This window comes from Leptonychotes weddellii, chromosome 2 (genome assembly GCF_054177405.1).
Source record: "Leptonychotes weddellii isolate Sample4059 chromosome 2, ASM5417740v2, whole genome shotgun sequence".
Lineage (NCBI taxonomy): Eukaryota > Metazoa > Chordata > Mammalia > Carnivora > Phocidae > Leptonychotes > Leptonychotes weddellii.
In genome coordinates this window covers 172,451,209-172,471,343 of record NC_138370.1, presented here as the reverse complement: position 1 = coordinate 172,471,343, position 20,135 = coordinate 172,451,209, and the positions used below count along the sequence as shown (strand labels likewise).

Below are 20,135 nucleotides of genomic sequence, written 5' to 3'. Positions count from 1 at the left end.
GCTTACTGAACTCTTGCTATATGATAAACCCTGTTCTAAGCACTTTACATGAATAGCTCATCTGCTGTTCAAAATGATCCTATGAGGTAGGTACTTTATTATTCCCTATTTTATAGATACGTTAACCAGGATATAGACAAACTGGAAATTTATTTTAGGTCATACAACTAGTGAGTCAAGAAGCTGGAGAAAAACATAGCTTCTCACAGGATATTTTTCCCCTAATGATTCAATGAGTTAACAAATATTAAATTATTTTTGTAAATTGCAAGAAGCTAGGGACTCCAAAGGGGACTTTGTTATTACTTTTGGGAGTTAGGAACACTTAAATTCCAGGCCGGGGCTCTTTACACTAGTTTTTACTTATCTCAAACTTTCCCTTAAACTTTTTCCCCTTCCTACATCTTCTTGGAGAATCCCAACGCTAATGACTTTTGCAGCTAGGTGATGATGGTACAGAGACTGCTCATTGCAACATCCTCTATATTGGTGCGCAACTTCTAATGGTGAACAACTGAAACAACCCAAGTGTCCTTTAGCAATGGACTATTTAAGTAAATTATGACGCACTGTATAATGGCAATTATGCACACATTAAAGCACAAGTGGCTTTCTATACCCTGATATGGGAAGATCAAGATATATTGTTAAATGCAAAGGGCAAGGTACAGAACTTTGTGTATAATATGCAATAATTTGTGTGATAAAGAAGTGTGTGTATGGGGGGGGTGCATGTGTGCGTGCATGCAGAGATAGACACAAACCTTGGAAGAGATACACAAAAACGTGGCATCGCAGGTTGCCTCCAGGAAGGGGATCTGATTGGACAGAAATGCAATGGAAACTTTCTACTTGACATTCATTTGGTCCTTTTGAAAGTTATAACATATGAATGTATTAATTATTCGAAATACAAATATAATCTCCCAGTCAAAAAATTAACTCAAATGGATGTCATAGTGAGGGGAAATTATGATTTGGCCAAGACTTAAAATAGAAATTCTAATCTAGGTTGTCCACCCTTATTCCAACGCAGAAGGTCACAGACCCAGGCTTCAATATGATGAACCCTAAGGCACTAATTTCAGTTATTAGGGAGACCTCAAAGCACAATGAGAACACGCTGGTGCCCCATGTCTGTGCAGTGCTCATGGCCCTTCCCTTCAGTCTTCGGAGGAACTGACATGTCAGCCTTAAGAAGAGAGCAGGGCGGTGGTGGGAAGACCTGCACCCTCACGGCATCGAGGGCTTTCACAAGCATATCCACTCGGCAAATATTTAGTGAGTGCTAGACACTGGGTTTACCATCGGGAGTAAGTCATCCCTGTCCTCACCCACATGGGGTTTTAAATCTAGTTAGGGACACAGAAAAATACACTGTCACACAGACATCACTTAGGAGTAAAGATATTGAGGCTGAGAGTGTATAAGTGGGACCTGTGCCTGTCACTGGCCTGTCTCTCCAGGGAGTCCTTCCATGCCCTGCAGTCTCAAAGGGAACTACATTTCCCAGGCTCCCTTGCTTCCCGGCTCCCTGGTAGGACTGGCCAATGAGAGGCCTGATGTTAGTCTCTCCTGGGGAAGAGGAGAGGCTTGGTATCTCCCTCCCTGTCTCCCTGTTCCCACCGCAGCAGGTGCATCTGCTCCGTGGCCCCAGCCTTCTTTCTGTGGTGCCAGCCACCTGCCCCCCGGCACCGAGTGGGCCTGGCTCGTGGGCCCCAGCAGTGCCTCCCATCCCAGGCATGGTAGCAGCTTGTCTGTGAAAAAGGGATTTCTCACAACAAGCCAAAATGTTCCCCCTGTAGCTCCATCTCTGGTCCCAGTTCTGCTTTTTGAGACCTCACAGCACAAATCCCTGTGGTTGCAGAGTCCAGTGTAAGTCAAGTTTGTGAAGAGGTTGTCGAGAGAGGGGAAGCAAGAGAGGAATGATGAGGCCAGACTCAGAGGGTTCTTGGATGTTGAGCAAAACAACATGTTCCATTACCCGTAGACAGCAAGAAATAAAGGGCTGGGTCAGAAATCAGACCTCGACTCGTATGCCCCTATTCCAGTTAAACTGGACTTTTGATGCTAGGATGATAGTCATGATATTCATAGCAATAATGTTGGCATTAGTTAGTGGTTCTCAGGGCTGGCTGCTCATCAGATCCACCAACAGCACAGAAGAAGAGAGACTCTTGGGTCCATCCCTAGAGAATCCCAATCCTTGATACAGACTCAATGAGAGACCTTTAGAAGAGTCCAGAAAGAGCATGACTTTTAAATAAATTATCTGATTTCATTCATTTCCTCTTTCACACCTGTAGCCAGCAGCATCTGTGAACTGGATAATTCACAGAGGAGGAGATGGAGGTGTTACAAGGTGGGGGCCACCCGGATGTGTCTAAAACTGCCCAGACAGGGAAGATGCGTCAGTCTCCTGTGCATGGCTGTCTGCTACCAGAGAGAATCCACTCCTCTACCCCATCATTCCCATACGAACACGGCTACTGTGTCTTGGCCCTCATCCCTCTGCAGCCACTGCCCCTTGTCTCAGCTTCCTTTTAGAGTGAAACTCCTTAAAGAATAGTGTCTGCTCGCCTCCCCTTCTTTCCTCATCCCACTTTGATTGGATCCTTGCTACCACTCCACAGAGACTGCCTTTGTGAAGATCATGAGGAACACGCACCCTGACAAATACAGCTGACAATGCTGTCTCCCCCAGGACAGCTTCTCAGCAGCATCTGATATGGTTGACCGTGCGCTCTTTCTGGAAACACAATCTTCTTGGGACATCTGGGATCCCACCCTCTCCTGTTTTCTCCCTGCCAACCTCCCCTTCTCAGTCTCAAGGCTGGTCTGTCCTCTCTCTCTACACTCTCTCCCTGGGTAATTTCACCCAGTCCTGTTACCTTAATTGATGACAATTCCCAGCTATATCTCTGGCCTGGACTTATCTCAGCCCAGACTTACATATCCAACTGCCTCCTCGGCATTTCCACTTGCATGTCCAGCAGGCATCTCAAGCCATGCGTATTTAAAATGGAACTCATGAATTCCCATTGCTGACCCCCAACAAATACATCCAAACCCCTCTTTCCTCAGTCTTCCCCATCTGAGTAAGTAAAGCCTCCACCTTCCTAGTGGCTTAGACCAAAAATTGGGGAATAATACTTCCCTCTCTTATTTTCCTTCTGACCTACGTGCAATCCATCACCGAGTCTTACTGATACTGCTTCCAAAATATATCCCAGAGCAAAGCACTTCTCCCATTTTCAGCCCAGAGTCTCGCAGTGGTGCAGACCACCGACATCTCACACTCCGACAAACTCAGGGGCCCTGGGTAGCTCCAGCTTCCACTCCTGCCCTGCCATGTAACTCATGGTCCACACAACAGCCAGAGTGATCCTTTCCAAGCAAACACTGACATACTTCCCCTTACTTAAAACCTTCTAGTGGCTTCCCACTACACTGAGGATAAACTCCTCACCTGGGCCTACAAAACCTTGCATGAGATGGCCTTTGCCACACCATCCGATACTCATGTTTTCATGCTCACAAGCCATCCTGCCATCTCTTGGGGGTGCCAGGCTGCTTCCTGACTCATGACCCTTGTCCTGGGCACCCCTCAATTCATTGTACGAGTCTTATCTCACTCAAGTGATTGAAATGCCTCCTCTGACCCTATCTGATGCAGCCACTCCCCCCAGCTGCAGGGCCCATCCCCCATAACCCTATCACCCTTTCTATTTTTCTTTGCAGCCTCGACGACACAGGTTATTAGCCCACATTTATTTGTGTTTACGTTAGCATGTGCCCTACTAGAGTATCAGCTCCATGTGCACAGAGATTTTGTCTTGTTGCTGTAGCCCCGGTCACTAAACCCGTCCCTGGCACTTGCAGGTGCCCCATAACTCTTTGTTGCATAAATGAAGGAGTAAATTCTAGGAGGCTCATCTTGAGCCAAGTTTCCTCTTTGTTGCCCAGCTCTGGCCTGTTCTGAGTCTTCCTTTAGCTTCTAGGTCTGTGGGCAGGACAAGGCTGTTCTCCTGAATCCACCTCCAATGATGTTCCCGCTTGGACAGCCCAGACACATGCTAACTGAACAACCCTGGGCAGATTTCTTACATGCTGAGCCTTGGTTTCCACACATATAAAATGGATGTAACAATGTCTATCTTGTAAGGCTCCTGTAAGAATCAGGTGATTTATGAAAAGTGCTGAGGACGGCTCCTAGAACTTATTTGGCAGCTCAATAAACTAAAAAAGAAATAAAATAAAATCCATGGTGATAGTAACATTCACTGGGTGCTTGCTATGTGCCAGGCACTATTTTAAGTGCTTTATACTCACTGGACACCCTATGAGTTAGGTACTCTTGCTACCGCATTTCCCACATGAAGGAAACAGATCTAGAACTTGAGTACTTGGTCAAGTTCACATACTATTAAATGGGAGATTTACCATCCCAGTAACCCTGACACTAAGCTAGCCACAATGGTGGCTGCCATATTTACTCACAGCCATTAATTCTTTCAACTGACATTCATTCACTCAACACACATTTGAGTGTGGACTGAGTGCTGAACACCCTTCTAGGGTCTGGCATATAGTTGTGAACACACCCAAGTCCCTGCTCTTATATTCTTTTCGATAAACAAATAAAAATAAAACATATGTAGCATATGTCAGATGGTGACAAGTGCTGTAGAGAAAACTAATGCAGGGAAGGGGAGGACGTTTGCACAGGGAGACATCTGGGAAGGTGACATTAAGCACAGACTTGAAGAAGGAATGTAGATGAGCCATATGAACATCAGGGAGCAGCAATCTTAGCAGGGATGTATGAAGAGTCAGACGCGGGCTATTTTCAGGTATGCCAGTGAGGTCAGCGGAGCTGGAAGCAGGGGAGGGCAGGAGAGCGAGTAGTGGAATGAAGGCAGAGAGACTGGCAGGGGAGCTCCTGAGGGTCTTGTACGAGCCACCATGACAACCTGGGTTCCCACCTGGAAAGAGATGGGCAGCCACTGGAAGATTCTAAGGAGAGGGATGGGATGACCCTGACTGACATCTCATATTAACAAGACCATGCAGTCTTCTATGTTGACCATGGGCTATAGAAGTAAGAGTGGAAACAGGGAGACCTGCTGGGAAGATCTGGCAATGGATCATGCAAGTACTGATGACAATTAGGACCAGGATGGTAGCAGTGGAGGTAGTGAGACCTGGTCAGATCCTGGTGTGTTCTGAGGACAGCTGATGGGTGTTACTGATGGACTGGACAGAGGTGGAGAGAAAGAGGAACCAAGGATGCCACCAAGTGCTTTGGCCTGAGCTCCTGCACTGGATGCGATGGTGTATTTTGTGCTACACAGAGAATGTTAAAATCACATTCTGGTCTGACTTGAAATATTTGCAAACAGGGCTGCACACCCTCTAAGCAAGTTCATCATATTAATATATTCCTTCCCAAGATAACCCCCAGCCTGACAGTGTCCCAGCGAGGATGGAAACCTTACTTGCAAATAATTTGCAAAGTTGACTCACTGGGGGTCAGACATGGGGATTTTCATGATTTTTTTTCCCATTTTTCCCAGGGGATGAATATGGCAACAGAAACAAGGGAGACCAGGGCCATGCCATTTCTGAGCACAGAGCTCCAGCAACCCCTGAGAACCCTACCTGGGACACCTGACTCATTGTGCTGAGCTTTCCCGTAGTGCAGAATCTTCCTGTGCAGCCCAGAAGATCATCAGCTCCCAGCAGAAGGGGTCAAATATGAGGAAGAGTGACAAGGTGATGAAGAGAATGGAGAGCAGGTCACCTGAGAAATGGCCAAAGGGACTCAGCACACTGAGCCTGGACAAGAGAAGGCTCAGGGAAAATGCGAGAGCTTCCACTATGTCATGCTTTAGCTCAATGCACAGGACCAAGCGGTAGAAGACACAGGGAATGTTTCAGTTTAGATTTAGAAAGTACTTCTGTAAAGGCCTAGTGGAATGGGGAACCTCTGGAGATACGGCGGCCACCACCGACCCTTCCAACAATTCTTTAGCCTAGCTCGGCCTATAAACCAAGATCATACCTTGTTTCCCCCAATCCTCACAACTTCCTCATGTCCGTCCATTCCTGCTTACCCAGCCTGAATTCCATGATCCGTCATTTTAAACAGCCATACACCTTCAACTCCTTGACCCACTGACCCGCTTGCCTTCATTACGTGTGTTTGGCAAACCCCAACCCTGGTTAGATCTTGACCTCCCTCACCCACACACCACAGAGCTCAGCTTGGCTGGAGAAAAACCCACAACTATGTTGACTGGTGTCACTTGAAATTCATGAGCACCGATCTCAAGGGGGCTTTCGGGACCCTTAGCAGCCATTCTGTGGTTCCCTGGTTTGTTCAGTCTCCTGCTCTCCTACAGGACTATTTTGCACATCTTCTCTCTCTCCAAATCCCCTATCCTCCTCCTCAGCTGATGACCCTGCTTTCTACACCACTGAGAAAGCAGAAGCAATCCAGAGAGGATGTCGCGTGTTCCCTCCACATGTATTGACCTCCCTGCCTCTGTGCGTACACCCTGTCTTCCCTTGTGTTCCTATGGATGTACTGTTCCCGCTCCCATCGGAGGCTGACCCCTCCAATTACTGACCAGTTCCCCTGTCCCTCTCATCTGTACAAGAACTGCATCAGCAAGTTTCATCTCGTGCTCCTGACTACCAATCATTCCCCCTCTGCTGGAACATATCATCAACGCACTGCTGTAGCTCCCAACCTAAAAGGAAACTACACTCATCTAGACTCGTTGTCTTGAGTGATTCTTTTCTCTTCAACCCACTCCAGTGGTGGTCTCCCCCATCGTGCCTTTGGCACAGTTCCTGTCACGTGACCAGAGCTCCTCCACGTTGCTAAATCCACCAGCCAGAGCTCAGGCCTTGTCTTCATTGCTCAGCAGCGTTGAACACAGGTGATCACCACTTCCTTCATGGGCGCGCCAGCCCTCACTCAGTGGGGGGTCTGCTCCTCCCTCACTGGCTGATCCTTATCATCTTCCCAACCCTCTCAATGTTGGGGGGGTCCTGGTCTCAGCCCTGGAGCCCATTCCTTTGGCCTCTACACACTGCCTAGGTGATCTCATTTCCTGGCTTTTAGTGTCACCTACGTACTGACAACATCCAGACTTACACCCGAGCTCTGCGCTCCTCTGAGTGCTAGATCCATATGTCTAACTGCTTACTGCACATCTTCACGAGGGGGTCTAACAGGCAATTCATGGTGAATATACCTAAAACTGAGTTCCTAATACTGTTCCTCCTTCCCCCCAAAAAACCCTATTCCTCCCAGGGGCTTCCCTACCTCAAAACAAAACAAAAACAAAAACAAGGCAGAACAACAACAACAACAACAACACACCGCAATCCTTGCAGATGCTCAGGCCCAAAATGTTAGCATTATTTTTTATTTCTCTCCCTCACTCCCCACATATCATACATAAGTAAGGCCTGTTTTCTCTACTTCCAAAATATGTCCCAAACGCATAAAATTCTCACTGCCTCTCACTGTGTCTTGTTACAAACCTGGTGCAAACCAAATCACCTCACCTGGATGACTGCATGATGCTCCTAACCAGCCTCCCCAGATGCACTGATAACAGCAAGACTTTCAAACAAGTCAGGCCCACTCTTAAAAGACTCCAGTAACTTCCCATCTTACTCAGAGTAAAATGCCCCACAAGGCCCTCTGGATCCAATGTCAGTGACCCCTTCAGCTTCATTTTCTACTCATGGACTTGGCCCCAGCCACACTAACATCCTATCTTATCTCCAAAGAAGCTGAGCCTGTTCAGTCCCCAGGATCTTTGCACTTGCTGCTCCCTCTGCTGGGCGAGCTGTGACCCCAGGGACTTTATTCCCTTTGTTCACCCCTGAGTGCTTGGCACATAGCAAGTGCTCGATAAATATTTGTTGGGAAAATAAATGCATGAGTGAATGAAAGTATGCAAGCAGGAGAAAAGTGGCCACCTTGGGAAGTTATAGTAGAAAAACCCTCAAGCATCAAGCATCCCTCCATCCGTCCTTCCATCTATCCAACAAACGTCTATTGCTTGCCTAGGGTGTACAAGCTTTGGTGCCATGTGGGCTCATATATACACATGGTTCCTGCATCAAGGAGTTCCCCTTGCAGGGAAAAGACAGAAATGTAATTGTAATTAAGTGGTAACAGCACAAAACGCTAAGTGATGTCACAGAGGGAAAGAGAAAGTCCTATGTGAGCCCAGAGGAGGCCAGTATTTGGTTCTAACAGATGAGGGGTGGGCAGTGTGCGGCAGGAGTGACTATTTGTTGACTTTTAACTGTTATCTCCAGCTCATGCATCTGTAATGCCAAATGGGTCATGTCCATAATCAGACAAACAGATGGTACAGAAACAGTGTGTGCCAAAGTCGCTGTGCATTCGGGCTTGGCTGACTCTCTGTTTCAGACTTTGGAACGCTGCCTTCCTGAAGTCCACTTCCGCCACGCCCAGTCTTTCTCCTTATCGTCTGCCTTGAACCCCAGGACAGCTTCCTTCTCGCAGAGTCCTTGCCACCCTCACAGGGCATGGCCAGGCTCCAAGGCTGACAGGATGGAGGTGGCGTATCAGGAGTCCCAGCGGGTACCTCTCTGTCCCTCAGCTCTCCCCCTCATCCCTGTGCATGTGGCTGCTCAAGGCTCCTGGTTGGCCCTTCTCCTGAAGACTGCCCACCCAGGAAGATGATGCCCCTCCTCCAGAGCAGCCTGCAGCCACTGACTGGATAGAGGAGAATGTGGCCCCAGATGGGACAGCTCCTGGGTATGATTCATGCTCCAGACCCCTGTAGGCCAGCCAAGGCCTGACTGGATCTGAGAGCACAGCCTGGCTTGGCTCTCTTCCCCTTTTCTCTCTTCTGCTTCCCTCAGCTTCAAGGGAACTCCTGAAGAGCCCTCCCTCAACAAAACACGTGCATCCCAAGCCCCCTTGCAGGCTGCTTCTGGGGAACTTGCTTTCCTAAGACAATTCCAGCCTGAAAGAGGAGATGGTCGGCAACCAGTGAATGTATGAAATTGTGTGCCAATTCCTCTCTTGAAACCCTAACCCCCAACGTGACTGTATTTGGAAATTGGGCATTCAAGGAAGTAATTATGGTTCAGTGAGGTCCTAAGGGTGGGGCCCTAATCTGATGGGACTGGGGTCCTTGCAAGAAGAAAAACAGACAGCAGGCATGCTCTCGCATAGGGAAAAAGACCGTGTGAGAAGAGAGCAACCTGCAAGCCAAAGAGAATGGACTCAGGAGCAACCAACCCCGCTGCCATCTTGATCTTGGACTTGCAGCCTCCCCAACTGTGAGAGAAGAAATTTCTGTTGTTCAAGCCTAGTACATGCTTGCCATGTACATTGCAGGCTCCCCCAGCAGGCACCTAGAGAACTAATGTTCATTCCCACATCTATAAGGTAAAGACACATTTAAAAATACTGAGGTAGAAAAAGAGGAGAAAAATAACACTTTTGAGAACCTGCTATTGGCCTAGCATGATGTATAGGAGGCTGGTTGTTACTTCTTGTTCAATACCCATCATCCTTCTTCTGACGGGAATCCCCTGGATTTCCTCCAAGAAACATTCCCGCCCTCACTCTGTGTGGGGGCTCAAGGTGGTCACATCCCCACCCCACTGTGGCTCTGGGAATGGGCACATGATACAGTAATTTTAAGTTAAATTTAGAATGTTATTTGCCAGGATTTCTCAGCCTGGGAACTATTAATATTTGGGGCCAGAAAATTCTTTGTGGTGGGGCCTGTCCTGTGCATTGCAGGATGTTTAGCAGCCTCCTTGGCCTCTACTGGATGCTGGTAGCACCCTCTAGCTGTGACAACCAGAAACGCCTCCAGATATTGTCCCCTGCTGGGGCAAAATTGCCCCTGGTTGAGAAGCTCCAAGGGTATGCAACCTCACACAAGTAAATGAGATTCAGGCCTGGGACTTTACTAGAACTACTGTTAGGAGAAGTCTGTGCTGGGGATACTGAGCAGGAACAGTGTCACCCTGGGGCCATCTTGCCCTCACCAGGGAGAGAGCCCCTGTGCCCGAAGCCAACACAGAGCAAGGCAGAGCTGAGAGACAGCGAAAACAGACAGGTGAAGTCAGCTGAGTTATACTCCAGTTACGTGAACCAATTAGTTCTGTCTGGGCCTGAGCCAGTTTGGTTTGGGTTCCTGTCACAGGTGTGAGTGACATGACACATTTTGTAAACAGTATCTGCTGCCACCCCCACAGCCGCTCCCTTAGGTGGGCTTGCTTACTGGAGCTTTACAGATTTAAAACTGCCTCTTCTTGTATCTCTACTCCCCATCCCCCCATCCACAGTGCTTCCGGTCGCCATGATGACGCCATGATGACGTGCAGAGTGAATTGTTCACGCCTAGGCAGCGGGCTTGGGCTCCGCCGTTTGTCGCTGGGGCCCAAGTGCCAGTCACAGTGCCTGGCTCCCAGTCGGCGTTCAAAGGTATCTCCTGCATGGGCGAATGTGGTTATGCAGCTTGCTCAGGAATATGCCTGAGGATCTGATTTCAAAGCCCGAGTGAGTTTCCCCTCTGGTTATTTGCTCTGCTCTGCTCTGCTCTAGAGGGAAAAACTAGATCCAATGCTAAGTGTAAGGAGGCCAACTTCAGTGCGACTAGAAGAACATATTCACAACTGGCTCTGTGAGTGATGGGCTGATGCACCTCAGAAAGAGCTCATGAGGATGGGGACAAAGATGACAATGACACTAGCCAGCACTGAGATGTGCACTTTATATCCACCATCTCATTTCATCTTCATGACAACCCTCAGATGGGCCATTGCTTTATCTTCATTTTGCCACTAACTAAGCCACGCTTGGAGAACTTGAGTAACTCATACGTGGCCCCATGCACTGTAAGCGTCAAGGATCCTCTACCCAGCATCCATGCACATTGTCACCATCCTGTCTCATGAGGGAAGAAGGGCTCTGTCACTAGAGCCATGTAAGCAGGGGACAGATGACTCCAAAAGAGGGGAGGATTCAAGCAGAATTCTCCAAGCCAGAGACTCCGGGAGACAAGGAACTTGCACCCCAGATAATGGGGGTGACTCATCTCCAGAGACCATTCCTGACCCCTCATGTTCCCCTGTCCTCACCCCTCTCCCAAATCACAGACGAGTTCAATATGTTCTAACAAGGATCAGCCTGCTGCTGGACCTGCTGGTGACCAGGCCCACCTGACTCTGAGGACCCCAACTCCACCCAAATTTCCCCCCACCAGTCACATGTTTGAGCCCCTTCTGTCGGACCCCATCCCAACCTTGCACAGTAAGCCCAGCCTCTTCTTTTTCCCCAAAAGCCCCCCTGGGAGACAAACAATGAGGCATCAAGAAGCAGTTTCAATAAATACCATGTGATCGGAAAATCACAGGCTCTGGTCAAACAGGCCAGATCTGAATCTCAGGTCAACCTCGTTCTTTGTCACCTTGGCAAGTTGCTAGGCCTCTCTCAGGGCCTCAGATGCATCGCCTGTAGAACAGGGACAATAATACAGAGTTGCAGAAGTAAAGGAGGTATGGAATGCCAAGCACTGGTATGTAGCAGGGAGTGAATAAATGGTAGTGGACTTCTTTGGGTTTTGCTCCTTTTCCTCCCAACAGAGTTACTATTCAAGCCAAGACTTCATCTCAGTTCAACTTTTATTCCTGTAATGATGAAAAAAGGAACTGCCAGCTGCCCAGGGCATAAGGACCAACACCTTTTGATAGAATCCTCTCCAGCCTAGAACTCCTCCTTCACTTAGAAAATCACTTTCTTTGAAACATATTGTCTCTTTCCCATTCCTTCTGGGTTTTTTTTTTTTGCACCATGCTGTTGAGAGTTGCAAAGCCACTTTCGTTGCCTTCATTTTACATCAGGGAGAAGTGTCGGATGAGGGGTGACAGGGCAAAGTCCCACATCACACACCTGGCAAACTGGGGCATCAGGACTTGCTGGGCCACAGCATCCTGACCCCGACTACTGTGGCTGTCCCTGTACCATCCAGTTGGGTTTAGAGCCTCCTTAGGGGGCAGCCTGGGGCTATAAGTGCCATGGCCAGATACAAGGCAGGTGTATGTGACAGGCCATAAATCCAGGGGCCAGAGGTGACTATATCTAACTAGAATAGACCAGAGGACTGGGGTCAGAAACTGGCTTGGGCCAGGGGTTTAGCAACAGTGCTTCACAGACCCTGGTCAGTGAGGCCAATCTGGGGGCCAGCTAGTCACTTCCCTGTGGTCAAACAGTCACGGATTTTATAGTACCATTGCCAGCAGATCCCTACTCACCATCTGCTTGGCATAGTGGAAGGGGCATCGTGCTGTGGAGTTGGGTCCAACCTGAGCTCAGGCACCATTTAAGCTTTCAACTCCATCCCCCATCCAAGACCCCAGGGAGTAGAGAAAATGAAAGAAGACCGTGTGTGTGCGTACGTGGAACGTTGCGGGACCTCAGGAAATGGCAGCCCTCACTCCACTATGCAACAGCTGTACTTCTCCGGAGTGCGGAGTTCCCATGTGTTACCTACCACCTAGAAGTGGCTTAGGGTCAAGGAAGATGTCAGCACCTCCCCTGCCTCACTGGGGTCCCACATGAGCATGACATGCATGTTTTCAGGGTGGCTCCCTGCCCCAGCCTTGTGAAAGCCTGCCCTGAAACACCATCAGTGCTAACTTGCTCCTTGCTGGGGATGTGAGGCCGAGGGTAAAGTGAGGAGTGACACCTTTTTAAATAGTGCTTCTGTAGCCCCAAGGAGTGGAAAGATTTTCTGGGGTCTGTTGAATCTCCTCGCCAGTTCAGGTCAATGCAATATGGAGAGCTGGTAAGCACTTGCTATGTATGGGTGTCAGGAGGGTGAGGAGGAGGACGGTAAGCCATTCAGTAAATAAGAGAGTAGCTTCGGGGCACCTGGGTGGCTCAGTCGTTAAGCGTCTGCCTTCGGCTCAGGTCATGATCCCAGGGTCCTGGGATCGAGCCCCACATCGGGCTCCCTGCTCAGCGGGAAGCCTGCCTCTCCCTCTCCCACTCCCCCTGCTTGTGTTCCCTCTCTCGCTGTGTCTCTCTCTGTCAAATAAATAAATAAAATCTTTAAAAAAAAAAAAAAAAAGAGAGAGTAGCTTCTATTTAGTGAGTTCCTGTTAACGGGCTCTTCTCCTTCCACTCATTTTCTCTGGTCCCTGTAACATTTCCTGCAGGGCACTTTACAGAGGAAGAAATTGAGCTTCAAATACATTAAAGGACTTGACCAAAGGCACACGACTGGAGAGTGGAAGACTCATGAGTCAAGTTCAGACATGAATGCTGCAGAGACTCTATTTTTCCCCTAACACCTCAATATCCCCCAAGAAATTACAAGTGAAGAAACAGAGAAAAATGTATGGGCAAATGTACTGATAATCAATCTGATCTCAGAGTAGTCTTCAGGACAGAAATAAGCGAGAAATGAAGCTCAGGAGGTAAAGTGGATCTGACTGCAGAGGACCCGGATGGGAAATTTCAATGTGAAGTGTTTGACACTCACTGCAGCTGTATTTGTAAAACAAAAGATCTGAAACAACCCCAATGTCTATCCATGGGAGACTGGTTTAGTAAGTTATCATTCAGTCATATAATGAAACGCCATCCTATGAGGACTTATCTGGAACAATCGCTAAGACACTGTGCTGACTCTTCTCCATCTGCTCCTGCAGCCAGATCCATCTCCTCCCTCCCTGTCCTGCTCTGAGCACTGGGAGCTGGTCCTCCTGGGCGGTGGGAGGAGAAAGAAGGCAGGCTATTTCTCCCCTCCTCCCTCCCTGTTTGGACAATAGGTGCTGACATAGCCCAGTCCTGCTTGTCAGCCCACTGTCCATGGTCTTCATTTCCTCCCTGGCCTCGCGTGCCTTATCTCCTCCCCTTGCTCTTCTGGTACTAAAACATCCCTAGCAGGAATGTCTAAATGGAATTCTGTTGCCTTCTGGGATCTTGACTATGATATCAACATATTGTGAACATCACAGAGAGGATCCCCAAGCAGAGACAACCCCCACTAACCTCCCAAGAACTTTTCCGATCAGCTTCACCATTAAAGTCCCCACGAGTCCACCAATGGCGAATATGGACACCGTCACAGACCAGAGCAGAGTCAGAGTATCCGGGTCTATTGTATGCCCGTGTCTTCTTTCCCATGATTCATTGTAGAAGGACTTGATGTACTGAAAGCAAACAACAAACCATGTTATTCCATCCTGCTGCTTGAAACTAGCCAGTAGGTAAACAAAAACAGCTTTTATAGAGCATTTTCTGCACACTAGGCATTTTGCTAAGTTCTTTATTTCATTGAGCTTTATTTCACTGAACCCTTCTAACAAATTTTGTGGATGGGCCCTAGTTTTGCTTCATTTTGCAGATAGGGAAACTGAAGCTCAGAGAAACAAAGTGACTTGCTCATTAAGTGGCAAACCTGGAAGTCAAACTCAGATCTGACCCCAAACCTAGGGTAACCATTTATACCCAGGCTTCTCTAACTCTGGTGCACAGCAGAACCAACTGGGAAATGTGTTAAAAATGCACACACCCAATGTAACAGAAAGTCTTTCCCACCTTGAGATAGGCAAAGATACACGATAAAACAAAAACATAATGCTCATTTGGGTTTCATCAACACTAAAGTGTTCTATTTTTCAAAGGACGCCTTGAAAAATGAAAAGACAAGCCACAGACTGAGATAACACATTTGCAACACATATACTATAAAGGACTTATATCCACAATACATAAAGAATTCTAACAAATCAATAAGACAAACAACCCAATTAAATGAGCAATGGACTTGAACAGACTCCAAAGAAAATTCAAATGACAAGTAAGTTAATGACATGATGCTCAATGTCATTAGTCAACAGGCAAATGCAAATTGAAACCATAACAAGATACCATTTTGCATTGTCTAGATCCCCATTGTTGTCACTTCTGATTTGGTGGGTTTGGGATGGTGACTGGGTGATTCTGATGTGCACCAAGGACTGGGGTCATGGCACTAAGCTCCTCAAGGGAGTTCCATCCCCAAGATGCTCATAGTTATCCACTGATACTGGACATGGGCCCACAAACATTTCCAGAACTAGCATATGACACTGCAGAATAAGCATGGGTTCCAAGTGCACAGACCTGAGCCTGAATTCCAGCCCAGCAACAACGTGCTAATGATTTAAACCAGCTGGACCTTTGCTTCCTCATCTGCAAAATGTGAATGATGACACTGATGTCTCAGGGCTGTTGTGAGGGTCACGCTAGAGTTTGGAGCAGTGCCCAGTGCTTGGGTGAGGCTCACACAATCCCCAGGAGGATAAAAACTAACAGGTATGGTAAGACCAAGTAGTGATCAGCAGTGTACTCTCATGCACTGTATTTAATGTATACAACCGTCTTGGAAAGCAGTTTGGCATCATCTAGTAAAGTTGAAGATGCCCCAAACCTACAGCCTAGCAAATCCATTTCTAGAAAATTCCTCTAAAAAACTTTTTTTCTACCTGCCCTAGGACATATTTACCCGAAATTCCATGTAGTATTGCTTACAACAGCCCCAAATGGGAAACAACCCAGATGCCCACCCACAATAGAATAGATAGATAAATTGTGGAATAGTCATCATATGAAACACTAGAATCACAAACATGAATGAATTATAGCAACATGCAAACACACTTATAAAATCTCACACACAAAATAGCGTTGAAAAAAATAAGGCAGAAACAAAAGAATACATATAGTATAATGCCATATATAAATTCAAAAATATGCAAATATAAATGTTTTGGGGGAATTACAAATAGATTGTAAAACTACAAAGGAAAACAAAGAATTATTGCAAATGTCAGGTCAGTGGTCACTTCTGGGGGTGGGTGGAAGAAAAGATCTGGGTGGGGCACCTGACAGGATCCTCTATTCTTAATCTTCTTATTCTTAGCTGGGTGCTAGATTTATAATCGTTCTTTAAACTCTGTGTGTGTTTGTGTATGCAATGCATATGTATGTATCTTATATATTCTTTTTAAGTATAATACATTCCACCAATCTAAAACTTTTTTTTTTTTTTTTTAATGGTGGGGAAGTATTCCAGGCAGAGGGAAAAGCATGTGCCATGATGGCATGGCAGAAGAAAGCTTACAGTGTCCACAGAATTGAAAGCAGGCCAGTGTGGAGGGAGGTGTAATGGGACAAGCAAGGGAAGAAGGGGCTGCATGGAGTTGGAGGGGCAGGAAAGGGAGGTCACATGGGGCCTTGGAAGTCATGGTAATGAATTTGCCTGTTACTTGGACTTTTTTGGGGAGGGGGTGGAGGGGGAAACTACTGGAGAGTTTTAAGCAAGAGGAGCACATGGTGTGGTTTACATTTTTAGAAGACTGCTCTGGCTTCAGAGTGGCAAGAGAACCAAAAGCAAGCTTAGCAAGGAACCTGGCACCGTGTTGGGAGGCACAATAACAGTCCAAAGATCTCGGTGGCCTGGACCAAGCAGTGAAAGTAGAGAGAAGGGGATGGATCCGAGATATGTTTCGAGAGTAGGATGGACAAGATTAACTGGGGGACTGGCTCCAAATCTGGGGAGGGAGGGTGTTGGAGATGGCTAAGAGAAGACTGCCAGGTCATTCTTTGGCTCCATAACTATCTGGTTCGCAGCATGGAGTGAGGCCAGAATATATTATCAACGACTACAGCTATTCTGAAAGATGATGAAGTTTCCACACCTTAATGCACATGACACTCATCATCCACTGATTCATTCAACAAGCATGACCTGAGTACTGGGACCTGAGCTGGACACAGAGACAAACCAAACATGGCCCCCCAGACCTCAGAGATCATCCAGCCCATGGGAGGGGATAATGCATTTTACCACTTAAGGATGCTCTTGGTTGCACGTAACAAGTTATCTAAACTCAAAACAGCCAAGCAACAAGGACCCTTATTAGCTTACACGAGTGCAAACTCACAGGAGTGCTGAGCTTCAAAACTGTTGATCTGGCGGCTCAGCACCACGGCCAAGAATCCAGGTGTTTCCCTTGGCCTCACTCTGCTCTCCACAGTTTTGACCTCGTCCAAAGACTGCATCCACCCACAAGTACAGGATGACTTCTAGAAACCCTTTTGGCCACATGCTTTCCCATTCAGGTGTGACTGGAGAGCGTAATCCTAGCCTCTCAAGGGCCTCTTGATGCTAAGATCTTTCCAAGAGCCTACAGCAATCCTCTCTTTATATCCTACTGGCCCTGGTTGGGGCAGAGGTCCCTCACTAAGCCAATCATTAAAGAATGGGATAGGACATGTCACCTGGACCTCTGGCCCTGAATTCCATTTCTTTATCTTCTCTTCACCTTACTAAATGTGCCACCATTCTCTAATTGCTCAGTCAAAACATGTGAATTCATCCTTAATGCTTGCCCTTGATCCCTACCCCTCAACTAAGCCATCCTGACTTATCCCTGTATTATCGGTTGAATTATGACCCCCACCCCCAAATTCACATGCTGAAGTCTTAACTCCCAGTATCTCAACATGGGACCTTACTTGGAAATAGGGTCATTGCAGATATAATGAATGAAGATGGGGTCATATTGGAGTAGGGTAGGATCCTACCCCAGTCTGCTTTGTGTCCTTATAAAAAGGGGAAATTTGGACACAGGGCATTTTTATGGGCTGAACTGTGTCCCCCCTCAAAATTCACAGGCTGAATCCTAACCCACAATGCCTCAGAATGTGAGGTATTTGGAGACGGGGTTTTACAGAGCTAATGAAGTTAAAATGAGGTCATTAGGGTGGACCTGGTCCAAAATGACTAGCATCCTTATAGAAAGGGGGGACGTGGACACAGAGGCATGCGTAAAGGGAAGAGGCTGTGAAGAGGCACAGGGTGGAGACGGCCACCTGCAAGCCAGGTAGGGGGCCCTAGAACAGAACCGTCCCTCACAGGCCCTGGAAGGAACTGACCCTGCCAGCACCCTGATCTCACACCTCTCGTCTCCAGGGCTGGGGGAGAATAAACTCCTGTTGTTACCTTGTTTGGGCAGCCCCAGCAGACGGACACACTGCCTTATCTCCAAAATACTTGTCACCATTTAGACCACCCAAGCCGGTCCGGGCCACCACCCCGCTCGCGGGGCCACCATAGCTGCTGCCCGCTCAGCTCACCAAGGAGCTGGACGTCAGTGCCGACCCTTAGTGTCCGTGTACTCTGTGGCCGCCCGTCACCCTTCGGCTGCCCGGCATCAGGAGCCCCCTTCCCATCTGGGGGAGCTTCCCGCCCCACAGTCCTCGCAGGACACACAATCCACTCCTCACTCCGCACGCAGACTCCGGCTCTTCCGGCATCCCCTGCAGCTAGCGAGCGGCCATGTGATGCAGGCTCAACCAATCAGAGGCCTGGACTCCGTGGGAGGCGGGGCCCTGCGGGAGGCGGGGCTGGCGCTCCTTCTACAACCGAGGGAGCGTCTGGGGACTGGGTTTGCGGCCCGCCGCGGCGGGGGACCGCGGTGTCCTGGGCCGGCCGAGCACTAGCCGGCAATGGCAGCTCCTGGGCGTGAGGTGGGGCGTCACCCAGGCTGCAGAGCTTCTGGGCCCGGCTCACCAGCCTTGCCAACAGTCCTGCGAACTGCTCCCTATTTTGTCAACAACTCTTTTAGCTTCAATCAGACAAAATTGCTGTTGTTGTTTCCAACTGCTGAAATTACCAAAACACGGAAATTATCCTATTTCAGCCTCACGGCAACCCTGGTGGCAGAAAGCCTCATTGACAGATGAGGGAGCTGAGAGTTGCCAGCTTGCCCACAGTCACGGTCACGTGGCTGACAGGTGGAGGAGGGGAGGGTTGTGTGAGGTCGGCCTCACATCTGCGCACTCAAGGACAACTCCCCTCTCCGGGCTCCTAACTTCACAGTCAAGGTGGCAGTGTTAAGCAGCCAAGTACAATGGTGCATTTATTGATTTAAAAGTAAGTATCAATTAAGTCTTTATTATGGTGTAGACACTCTGCCGGGCCCTGAAATACACGGGCGACAACCAAGGGGGCACAGAACATAGTGGGAGGAAGAATGTGATGAACTGCCAAGCGGGGGGCTGGAGGGGCCTCAGGAAGGCAGGGGTACAGAACCCCTAGGGAGACAGTGAGCATTCACAGGGTCAAGACCCTCGGAGAAGCTGGTGTAAGGAATGAGTACCCAGGACTAGACAGGGACCTCTCCTACTGCCCAACAAGCAGGAGCCTCCCCTCTGCTCCCCCCTCCCACGCATAGAAGGTCATTCTTGGATGTGACCTTGGTCTCTACTGAAATCCCACACTGATCCAAGCAATGGCAGCCACCTCGTGAGGAGCCTTGCTAACACCCCCTCTAGACAGCCTCTTAGCATTACACCTGCAGCAGTGACCAGTGTCCTAGAATCGATTTGCAGAAACTGGAAGGATGCTGTTGGGGAGGAAATTTTCTCTTTCTTTCCGGTGTTCAGGAGCCTGCTGGGAAAGGGGAGAGCTTTCATATCACACACTCCTAGGTGTTGCTTTGGGCATCCCCGCAGAGATTTTGTATCTCAGTTTGGGGAAGCTGGAGGATGGACGGAAGTCCCTGCAAAGAGCTGGAGAAGGCTGGAAGACTTGCAGCAAAGCCCATGCCCCCTGCACAGACACATTTCTCAAATGTCCTGAAAGCTGGTTTCAAAGTGATGGCTTTAGTGACTAAATGTTTGTCTTCTCCAGGGATGAATACAGCAAAGGCCTAGATGAAAGGCAGCCTGAAGGCTTATGTGATAGAAGCCAGGTGCTGAGGGCTGTTCTGCTAATCCATTACACAAACACTCATCAAGTTGAGGTCTGTGGACCTGATACATATGAACGCTGACTTGTACTGCATAGGACAGAACAGGTGCATTAGTAAGCGTTTGTGTTTTAAATTGAGCTTCTGCTATGTGTCAGTCACCATGTAATGATAAAAATATGTAACCCACACATATTTACAACATGCCATGCACTATGCTGAGAACTGGACACATAGGAACCCATTCCACCCCCTCGACAACCCTATGAGACAGGTCTTGTTTTTGACTTCTCTTTGGTCAGATAAGGAAC

General features: G+C 48.2%; 1 protein-coding gene across 10 annotated transcripts in view; it reads right to left on the bottom strand.

Annotated features, from left to right (window-relative positions):
* Positions 1 to 20,135, bottom strand: part of SLC2A9 (solute carrier family 2 member 9) — a 196,763-nt gene that overhangs the window by 115,129 nt on the left and 61,499 nt on the right. For 8 of the 10 annotated variants that reach the window (XM_081812617.1, XM_081812615.1, XM_081812614.1 and 5 more), the window contains one exon: positions 14,075 to 14,235. The exons of the other annotated variants lie outside the window; for them this stretch is intronic. In XM_081812617.1, coding sequence (XP_081668743.1) covers positions 14,075 to 14,235 — 161 coding nt within the window. The remainder of the gene's footprint in view (positions 1 to 14,074; positions 14,236 to 20,135) is intronic. 10 annotated transcript variants of the gene reach the window in all.